This window comes from Salvia hispanica, chromosome 3 (assembly GCF_029641045.1).
Source record: "Salvia hispanica isolate PSC_SH4W2 chromosome 3, Shi_PSC_v1, whole genome shotgun sequence".
NCBI lineage: Eukaryota > Viridiplantae > Streptophyta > Magnoliopsida > Lamiales > Lamiaceae > Salvia > Salvia hispanica.
This window is the reverse complement of record NC_142694.1, coordinates 2,064,813-2,075,644: the sequence shown is the minus strand read 5'-3', so window position 1 is coordinate 2,075,644 and position 10,832 is coordinate 2,064,813. Positions and strand designations below refer to the sequence as shown.

Sequence of the window (10,832 nt, the reverse complement as noted above, 5' to 3'; positions counted from 1 at the left end):
ACTCAAATCACTCTATAACTATACTCTCACCAAACTTATTATGCTTAACCTTTTTCTCTACACACTTGCTCCACTCTTAATTAAATACCATAATTTTTTGCTTAAAATAAAAATAATACAAATAGTTTGAGACATTCCGAAAATGAAATGTGCAAGTACAATAGGGGCACTGTACTAACTTAGGCTTTGTAGTGAATTTTTCACTAAATTAGTTTTTTTCAACTAATGAAAAACTAACTACTAATTTCATGATTTTTCCGACTAAATTTTAATTTATGAGAAAATATGGAAAAATCATGAAATTAGCCTTATTTTCCCACGAGTTAAAAAAAAATTCTTGAGAAAAAAGCATAAGTCAATATATTTGTGAAAACTTTACGGATGGTATAAATAAAAAATAAAATCAGATTTGTAATTTTATGTTAATAACTTCAATTATAGGGACAAAAAAGAAGGTGATATTGGCCTCTATTATCACGAAACTTTCAAAATGTTGAGTTTTTTCCACGAACTTTAAAATTGGCAAATAATATCACGAACTTTACCCCGTGTTTGTTTTTTCCCACGAATGAAAAAATTTCCACAAATAATATTATGATACCGATTTTTTTTTCGTAATTTCTCGACAATAATTTTGAAAGTTTCAAGTTTTTCAATCTTTGAAGATAGTATTTCTTGAAGCACACCCTTCAAAATTGTTCTTCAATCTATTAAAATAACATGAATTTTTTCATTTGTGGTAAAAACAAACACGGGTAAAGTTCGTGATATTATTTGCCAATTTTAAAATTCTCGGGAAAAACCTAATTTTTTGAAAGTTTTGTAATATTAAATGCCAATATCCCAAAAAAAAATTAGACACTACCTAGAAATCGTATTTATATAGTTCCATCGCACTTAAAAAGAAGTCGACAGAGTAAACGAAATACTACAAAAGAGAGAGAGGGCAGCAGATCTGAGAACTCTGCACTGATTTGTGATTGATCATTCCTTCTTCGCAAAACCGTCTCGGATAATCGCTCGGTAAACTTGATTTTCATCTCGTTCCTTCCAATTATTCATTCACGGTCGTTCTAGATCTGAATTGTCTGGCATTTCGCCTTAATTTGTGATTTTGTAAGCACATCCAGCAATTTCTTAGTTTGGTACTTAATTATCGACTCTATTCTCCGATTTGGTTTCGTGTTTGTGCATTGTGTTTGGTTATGCCTGTTGATTCGTGAAAAAACAGTAATGGATCTATTCGATTAGGTTGATGATTTTGTCTTCTGCATTTTTATGCTACTGATATGCTGATGGATTATGCATCTATGTAGTTTCTGATAGTCAACTTTACTGTTTCAGCGGTTTCCTGATTATGATTTGTGTGTGTAATCTGATACTGCCAAATTGCCAATATTTAGTTGATTCACAAGGCTGAAGGACCATTACACTTGAAAATACGCTTCATGCACAAAATCTTAGTAGTAAACTTTATTGGTTCAACAGTTTCCTGATTATGGTTTGTGTGTGAAATATGATATGTCTTGTGTGATGTATTAGCTTGGGCGATTAGCTTCCACTTTTTATATAGGTTGTAAATACTTTTCAAATTGTGATTATTAAGTCAAAAGGATCATTACAATTATACGTTTCGTGCACAAAATGTCAAAATCTAGTTGAATTGTCTTGTTATTAATTAGTTGAATAATTGAGCTTGATTATACCAGATAGCCAGTGCCGAATGGAGAAGACATGCTCTCTGCTCGTACATTTTGACAAGGGCACCCCGGCCCTTGCGAATGAGATCAAGGAAGCACTTGAAGGGAATGATGTTCCAGCTAAGATTGATGGCATGAAAAATGCAATCATGCTTTTGCTAAATGGTGAAACCCTGCCTCAGCTTTTTATCACTATCGTGAGATATGTGCTGCCCTCGGAAGACCACACTGTTCAGAAACTGCTCCTGCTTTATTTGGAAATTATTGATAAGACTGATGGAAATGGACGTGTGTTACCAGAAATGATCTTAATCTGCCAGAATCTTAGGAACAATCTTATCCATCCCAATGAATATATCCGGGGTGTCACCCTGAGGTTCCTTTGCCGGCTCAATGAAGTGGATATCATCGAACCGTTGATACCCTCCATCCTCGCAAACTTGGAGCATAAACACCCTTATGTCAGGAGAAATGCCATTTCTGCTATATCGTCAATCTACAAACTCCCAAACGGTGAGCAGTTATTGGTTGATGCACCAGAGACAATTGAGAAGTTTCTCTCGACAGAGCAGGATCAATCAACTAAGAGGAATGCATTTCTGATGCTTTTTAACTGTGCACAGGATCGTGCTATTAACTACCTACTGGCCAATGTTGACAGAGTATCAGATTGGGGTGAGTTAATGCAGATGGTTGTCTTGGAGCTGATCCGGAAAGTTTGTAGGACCAATAAGGCTGAAAAGGGAAAATATATTAAGATCATTATATCTCTATTGAATGCTCCTTCAGCTGCCGTTGTCTATGAGTGTGCTGGAACCCTTGTCTCTTTGTCTTCTGCTCCAACTGCTATTAAAGCTGCAGCCAACACATATTGCCAGCTTCTTCTTTCACAGAGTGATAATAATGTTAAGCTCATTCTGCTTGATCGCTTGAATGAGCTCAAGTCTTCCCACCATGAGCTTATGGTTGACTTGATAATGGATGTCCTTAGGGCACTGTCTAGCCCAAATCTCGATATCCGAAGAAAAACACTTGATATTGTTCTGGAACTGATTACCCCTCGCAATGTCACTGAGGTGGTTCTTACTCTGAAGAAGGAAGTCATGAAAACTCAAAGTGGGGAGCTTGAGAAGAACGGGGAGTATCGGCAAATGCTCATTCAAGCAATCCATTCTTGTGCTATAAAGTTCCCTGAAGTGGCAAGCACAGTGGTCCATTTGTTGATGGATTTCTTGGGAGACAACAATATTGCCTCTGCAATGGATGTTGTCATTTTTGTTAGAGAGATAATTGAAACCAACCCTAAGTTAAGGGTTTCTATTGTCACCAGACTTCTGGATACCTTTTATCAAATTAGAGCAGCTAGAGTCTGCTCCTGTGCTCTTTGGATTATTGGAGAGTATTCCTTATCTCTTTCTGAGGTTGAGAGTGCTATTTCAACTATTAAGCAGTGTCTTGGGGATTTACCTTTTTTTTCAGTCTCTGAAAATGAGGAAGATGCTGATTCTTCAAAGAAACCACCCCAGCAGGCTTCCTCAATCACCGTTTCATCCAGAAGACCGGCTATCCTTGCTGATGGTACTTATGCAACTCAAAGTGCTGCCTCCGAGACTGCTTTCTCTGCTCCAGCTGTTGTTCAGGGATCTTTGACCACTGGAAACTTGAGATCTCTTCTTTTGACTGGTGACTTTTTCCTTGGGGCAGTTATTGCCTGCACCCTAGCAAAACTCTGTCTAAGATTGGAGGAGGTTCAACCATCGAAGGTTGAAGTGAATAAGGCTTCAAGCAATGCTCTGTTGATTATGGTCTCTATGATACAGCTCGGGCAATCTTCGGTCCTACCACACCCAATTGACAATGATTCTTATGACAGGATTCTTCTTTGTGTAAGATTGCTGTGTAACACAGGGGCTGCTGCAAGGAAGATTTGGCTGAAGACTTGTCGCGAGAGCTTTGTCAAAATGCTCTCTGATAAACAGCTCCGTGAAACTGAAGAAAATAAGGCTAAGGCTCAGGTTACTCATTCACAACCAGATGACCTTATTGATTTCTACCATTTGAAGAGCAGAAAGGTACAAAGTTGCATTTTTCGCTATATGTTTTCTGCACTAGAGTTCCATATGCACAATTTGTTTTGTTACACCATATAATGCTTATTCTCTCTCAGTACTGTATTTCTTTGTCTCAATAGCCCATCAAATCTTTTGAACTTTCAAATAGTTGAATTTGGTTATATGGTTTGAAGTTGCTAACCACCTGGTATGAGATCATCCATAAGTTCTCTAACTTCTCTTTATATTGGAAAAAAATCCATTCTCGTCATTGTTGTGATTGTCTTCATACTTGTTCTCAAGTTTCTGAATGCTTATAGGTAAAAGTCTAATTAGTCTTTTAGCATGCTGGTACTGGACTTTCTTTTTGGCTTGTGCACTGGATTTTGGATAAGTGGTTTATATGCATGCCTATCATTGTTGTGGAAATTCCAGGGTATGAGCCAGCTGGAGCTCGAGGATGAGGTCCAAGATGATTTAAAACGTGCTACTGGGGAATTTGTGAAGGATGCAGACGATGCAAATAAGCTCAATCGCATCATTCAACTTACAGGATTTAGTGATCCAGTATATGCTGAAGCTTATGTGACAGTTCATCATTACGATATTGTCCTGGATGTCACAATTATCAATAGAACAAAAGAGACCCTTCAGAACCTGTGTTTAGAGTTAGCAACAATGGGAGATCTCAAACTTGTTGAGCGTCCACAGAATTATACTTTGGCTCCTGAATCAAGCAAGCAAATAAAAGCAAACATTAAGGTTTCCTCTACTGAAACTGGAGTGATATTTGGAAATATTGTATATGAGACATCAAATGTGCTCGAGCGGACAGTTGTCGTCCTCAATGATATCCATATTGATATCATGGACTACATATCTCCTGCTGTTTGTAGCGACAGTGCTTTTAGGACCATGTGGGCAGAATTTGAATGGGAAAACAAGGTATTCCTAACACATTTTTGGCACTCTGCAATCAGGGATAATCAATTGCTTGAACTTACATTGTAGTTCTGTAAATTAGCATGCTTCCTAATTGGGTTCCTATTTATATGACATGTTACTGATTTTGATGAAATTTAAGCTTTATGGTTCTAGCCACTTGCTCTGTTCATCAGTTCGTTTAATGTTCAATTTTTATGAAACTGACTCGTGTTTTAACAAAATTTCTGGACCACCAATTTTTTATTTTTATATTTTATGACTGATTCTCATAAAACTATTAGCCTGACTTTGTCTCTCTTCCTAAGCTTTTCCATCTTCTGTTGATATTCAACTTTCTTCGATTTAATGATGTCTCATTTTCCAATTCCATTCACGTTCTTTTTGCAGGTTGCTGTAAACACCACCATAACAAATGAAAAAGAATTCCTTGATCATATTATCAAGTCAACCAACATGAGATGCCTAACTCCATCGTAAGTAATTTCATGCTGTCTAGTTTATTTTCTGCTGCTTCAATGCAGGGAAAGCCCTGCTGTGTTTATGGGTTTAAAATGGAACTGAGGCTGTGATTGATATCGATAATGCTAAATCAGTAACTCTGTTGCAGACAATGTGCGAGATATTTATATGGTTTAATAATAGCTTTTGTCTTAGTGAGGTGCTGATCAGTTAGATTGGCTTCTATTGAAATGGTGTGAGCATTATTATATCCATTTCTACCCGACAATTTAGTCCTTTCATCTGATCCATGAAACATAACTCCAACATAATTTCATATGCAACAGAGATGAATATGCTTTTTAGCTATTTTTATAGAACGATCAATCTTTGTTCTATTCTTATGTGTGGAAGCAAGGCCAGTAGAAAATAAGTAAATGAATGTTTGTTCAGCTAATCCAGTCTTCACTTGTCAATTATGTTTTACTCTATTTCGTCTCGTGAAAATCTAACTGGTGGCTCATAATATGTTTATCCCCAGTTCTGCCTTAGAAGGTGACTGCGGATTCCTGGCTGCTAATTTGTATGCGAAGAGTGTATTTGGAGAGGATGCTTTGGTGAATATCAGTGTTGAGAAGCAGGCAGATGAGAAGCTGAACGGATATATCAGGATAAGGAGCAAAACTCAGGGAATCGCACTCAGCTTGGGTGACAAAATCACTCTCAAGCAAAAGGGAGGAAGCTGATGGTAAATGCTATTGACTCTTTCTTAGGCGTGACTTTGCTACACAACATATATTCAACTGATTCGTACTAAGATAGAGTGGTAAACACACTCTCGTTGCTCATGCAACTTACCCTTTCCCAGCTACTATAAAGAGTTCGTGTTTCTGTTTTTCTTTGTTGTTTTGTTTAACACAAGCCGTGTTTCGTACGATGCTCAGGTTCGTGCACCAAGTATCTGCGACTCATTGATACTTGCTCCCTTGAGAAACCGCCTTCGAGAGGATACTGAGTGTATACGTTTACCTTTGATATTTTACGCCTTGTCGATTTTATGGGGGGATACTACACAATATGAGACAAATTGAACTGTATTTCAGAATTATTCTTTTTGTAGAGCAAATTGAGAAATGATTTTTGTAATATCTACCTTTTGAAATAGGTGTATGAATGTCTCAACATTATCTTGTTCCTTTTAAAGATTGACTAATATAATCAAATTCGATGGATTGGTATATATATTGATATGAATATGGCTCTTTCAGTCGCGTAGAGATATTGTCCCATGTCCTTTTAAAACACATTATTATTCTAAGATAAAGCTAAGTCCAGTTTTCGATTTAGTCACCCTTCGAAGTCTTTAAATATTCTACTCCATATTTTTGTGCAAATCAAAGGTGAGCATTTTGACTTCATGTCGACAAATCCTATTATATAGGAAGGGGTTTTGATCTATCCCAAAACTCATTTTTAATACAAAACGTAGAACCAAGCATATGGAGGTCATTTTTAGATCATTATTAGTGTATATTTAGGTCATTATAATAAGGATGACCTAAAATGATCTTATCATGACCTCAACCCGAATTTTATAATATGATCTAAAACTGCTTAATAATGATCTTCCGTGTTTTTGGTGCATTATTGACTTGGCAAATCTCATGATTAGGATTTGGTCTGGATTTTGTATTGAGATGCATTTTTGTATTGATCATTTTCCTTTCAAGATATCCTAATAGGTGTTATATCCGTTATAACAATTTATACTCCCTCTGTCCCATTAGAAATGAAACATTTTCCTTTTTGGTTTGTCCCATTAAAAATGAAACGTTTCTAAAAATGGAAACAATACTCTCTCTACTTTTTCTTCTCTCTTACTTTACTCTCTCTTTATTAACTCACAAAACAACACTGCATAAAATCCTGTGCCAAAAACCAAAGGTTACATATTTAATGGGACGGAGGGAGTATATTTTAATAGGCACTCTAATAAGTAGTTTACCTATTGTGACACTTATTAAGTATCACAACAAGTGTATGGAGACTTTCTAAAATTTTATACAGACAATTGTGATTTATCATTCAAATTTTAAAAGACGTAGATAAAAGCAAAATTTGATCTATTTTTTTATTTTATAGATAAATAACTCCTTTTTAGTTTTTCATGTCTTATTTATTTTCCACAAGCTCCAATTTCAATTGTCCGAGGTTATACTAGAATATTGTTACAATTTTAAACACTCTAATAGGGCCTTTATGTGTAGTCTTTATATGCTGCTTATTGTAACATTTAAAATATGTCACCAAAATATACATGTACACAAATTCAATCACACCAATTTCTTTATTTACTCAAATCTGCAAACATGATTCACACTTACAAATGTTTGCCACCAAGAACCAAATGACGACACAATAAAAACTCACAACAAACCACATGCAAATCTCAATCAACACAATGTTAATTAGTAATTAACAAAATGGCAATTCTTCCTAATCTCCCCCTCTTTCCCAGTGAGCACATCTATGTACCCCATCTTCACCATCGCCGCCCCAAACTTCTTCCCCCAAACCTCCCCATATCTGACGTTGTTCACCACCAGCTGCCTCGTCAACGCGCTCTCGAACAGCGTCTGGTCCGAGGTCAGCAGACCCGTCCTCTCCGTCAGCCCCGAGTAGTACTTGTTGTCGAGAATCGAAGGCGTAGCAACGTCGTTGTTGACAATAGGATCACTGTTACTCCCCGGAGGCGGGCACCTGTCAGAGATAATGGACTATATTACAACGATTTTGAATTTTAATTAATCAATTCATGCAGACTAAAAATCTATGTTTAGAATGCGACAATCTTTTGTTAGATAAAATAATAGTACTAATGCACCGGATCCCATGAGAACATGCGGACAAAAAAAAAAAAAAAAAAGTACTATTATGTATGTTAATTCAACACACAATATCTATATAAGTATGTTGTTTTCAGCATGCGTATCATTAGATGATGACAAGAATTCCTAACAGACCTGGTCTTCAAAAAGGCGGCGTATCCGGGGTCCAGAGAAGGGTCCTGAGCATGGGTGGCGTTGAAGGCGTAGAGGCGGGGGGAGAAGGAGGAGCAGTGGGAGACCCCGATGGAGTGGGCCCCGGAGAGCGTCACCATCTCGTCGAGCGACAGGCCCTTCACGTTGAAGTTGTCTCTGAGCTGGGCGGCGCTGAAGAACGGAGGAGGGAGGTTCTGCACCACCTCAGAGCTCAGAGACACGCGCCCGTCTCTGCGCCCCGAGGGCACGTCGTACCAGATGTGGCCGGCCACGAGGGCGCTGTCGCGGGCCGCAAAGGCAAGAATGTCCGCGCACGACACTGTTTTAGGGCAGACGGCCTCGACCATGGCCTTCGCCTCGTCGATCACCTGGTAGCCTACGAGGCTGGGGTTGTTGACCGGGCTGTCTTTCTCTGCAACCGGTTTTCCCGGGACCGTGTCTAGTAGCACGGATCCATCGCAACCCTACCATCATCGTTAAAATAATAAAACACGTGAAAAAAGTCGAAAACGAGGGAAGAAACCCTAATTAGTAAGTTAGAAATGTATGTCAGTGTGAAAAGAGAACTGAAACCACTATTTTACGTTTCATTTATTTCCAATTGGTTATAAGATGGAATTCCTCAATCAGTTTAAACATACCCTAACAAAGCAATCGTGGAAATGCATCCGGATGATGGCGGCCGCAAAGCCAGGATTCTTCGACACGGCCTTTCTTACAAGGGTCTCGGCTTGAGGACACGTGTAGCCGTAGAATCCCACTTTCAGTTCGCCAGATTCCACCGACGACGACAATAAGCAGCAGGAGAGCAGCATAAAAACTGCAAACTTCATAATCTTTGAGGAATCCATGTGTTATGGAAAAGTAGCTATTTGTCACAAAGAGCAAGTAAAGTATGGATATGGAATAGTATGAAATTTGAAGAGGATTTTATAGTACAAATTTACGTTTGAACAAGTTAATTGGTGAGTAATATTTTAGTATATGTTTTAATTGAAGATTTCTTGAGCATAGTTGATGTCTGAATTAGTACATATGATCTCGTTTTCACACGTAATTAGTTGTTTGTAAAATTGTAATTATATGAGAAAGTTGTGGATTAATTATGTCATTATGTGATAGGGTATGTTGGGATGTCGCATCGATTATATCATGACTAGAAAGAATACTTCAAATTTGTGTAGATATCATGAAACTTTCAAACTAAAGCAACTAAGCAAGATGTCATAGAATAATTGAAACTAGTTAAATATTTGTAGGTATCATATCAATACGCAACCTCCCCGCGTTGATTTTGTTTACAGTGACACAAATTATTTTATTTTCATTGGTTAGTTAAATTCTAGTAAATCTCGCTCAATCAATGCACAAGTATTCGGCAATGGACAAATCCTTGTCTCATTAAAAAATTACCTAACCGCGGAAGCACAAGTGAAGTCGGTAAATAATTACCGACACCATTAGTGTTGTAGTAGAAGGGGTGTTCGGTTTGCAAGATTGTATCCCAATATTAAATATGTAGTGTGTTTGGTTCTTGTGATTCAATCTGTCAACTCAGTTCTTGATGGATAATCGTGGAATAACTAGTTATAGCTAATCCCCCTATGACTAAAATAATCTCACAACTCAATACTAGATTATATCTTAGTACTCCCTCCGTCTCATAATAGATGACATAGTTGAAGAATGACACGAGCTATTTTATCTGGGAAATCGAACACCACCTAAGAGTATTATCATATTGTGTTATACTTCAACAATCAGCCAATCATAAGTAGTTTTATTCATGGATGATATGGATTTTAATACTCCCTCCATCCCACTGAAGATGACTCACTTTTCTTTTTGGTTTGTCAAACCAAGATGACCCATTACTATTAATGGAAATATCTTTCTCTCTATTTTATTTCATTTTTCTTACTTTACTCTCTCCACTTCACACACAAAATAAAATTGCATAAATTGCTGTGTCACCTAAGGTCATCTTCATTGGACAGAGGGAGATGGAGTATTAATTAGTAAAGTGTGAATAAAAGAGAAATTTGATTAAAGTATAAGAGATAAACTGAAAAATTTATATAAAAAGAATTCATAAAGTTTTGGTGAAAATATCTAATTGGATTAATGGTGAGTATAAGTCAAGACTCACGAGATTAGGTAAAAGTGACTTCCGTACTTCTGTTTGTAGTATTTGGTTTACCTTAATTTTATTGTCAAAGTGTTAGTTCTTGCTGTTTTTTTATGTTGACAAAATTATTTTACCTTAATTTTGTTCGAAGTTGATTTTGTCAAAGTGTTATTTCTTGCTGTTTTTTTATGTTGACAAAATTATTTTGACTTGGCGGCGGACCAACTCTCACAAGTGTCATCTGCATAGATAAATCAATAAAATTAGGAATATATTTTTGAAAAATACAAATTGATAGTATGTGTCATATTTCTAGGATAATATTGATAGTATGGAATACTTTAATGAGTGGGCCCATAGTATGAATTATGATAAGTATCCCGTAAAGATATTATAAATAAATTTTCTAAAATACTAAAACAAATGACACTCACTTCATCGCTAAGACTCTACTCAAAATGAAATATTGACGTACTCTATCTATCCCACAAGAATATGCACTTTCGATTTTTTTAAAAAAATTCTCTTT

General features: G+C 36.8%; 2 protein-coding genes across 4 annotated transcripts; one reads left to right on the top strand and one right to left on the bottom strand.

The window, feature by feature from the left end:
- The first annotated feature begins 899 nt into the window (after nt 1-899).
- LOC148929932 (coatomer subunit beta-2-like) lies at nt 900-6,374 on the top strand. 3 transcript variants are annotated; one of them, XR_016137086.1, is made up of 6 exons: nt 900-1,023; nt 1,710-3,772; nt 4,187-4,696; nt 5,084-5,169; nt 5,676-5,960; nt 6,079-6,374. XR_016137086.1 is itself a non-coding variant. In XM_089068323.1 (6 exons), the coding sequence occupies exons 2-5, from the start codon at nt 1,724-1,726 to the stop codon at nt 5,878-5,880; spliced, it is 2,850 nt and encodes a 949-aa protein (XP_088924449.1). In that variant the 5' UTR covers nt 900-1,023; nt 1,710-1,723; the 3' UTR covers nt 5,881-5,882; nt 6,079-6,374. The 3 variants fall into 3 exon arrangements, 2 of the variants coding, with proteins under 2 accessions (XP_088924449.1, XP_088924450.1); XM_089068323.1 differs by having other exon boundaries at nt 5,676-5,882; XM_089068324.1 differs by having other exon boundaries at nt 956-1,116; nt 5,676-5,882.
- Nucleotides 6,375-7,454: 1,080 nt separating this feature from the next.
- On the bottom strand, nt 7,455-9,070 carry LOC148929931 (peroxidase 5-like). The gene is made up of 3 exons (XM_089069000.1): nt 8,817-9,070; nt 8,158-8,639; nt 7,455-7,894 (listed from the first exon to the last, which is right to left on the bottom strand). The coding sequence occupies exons 1-3, from the start codon at nt 9,024-9,026 to the stop codon at nt 7,603-7,605; spliced, it is 984 nt and encodes a 327-aa protein (XP_088925126.1). The 5' UTR covers nt 9,027-9,070; the 3' UTR covers nt 7,455-7,602.
- Between the last annotated feature and the right edge of the window lie 1,762 nt (nt 9,071-10,832).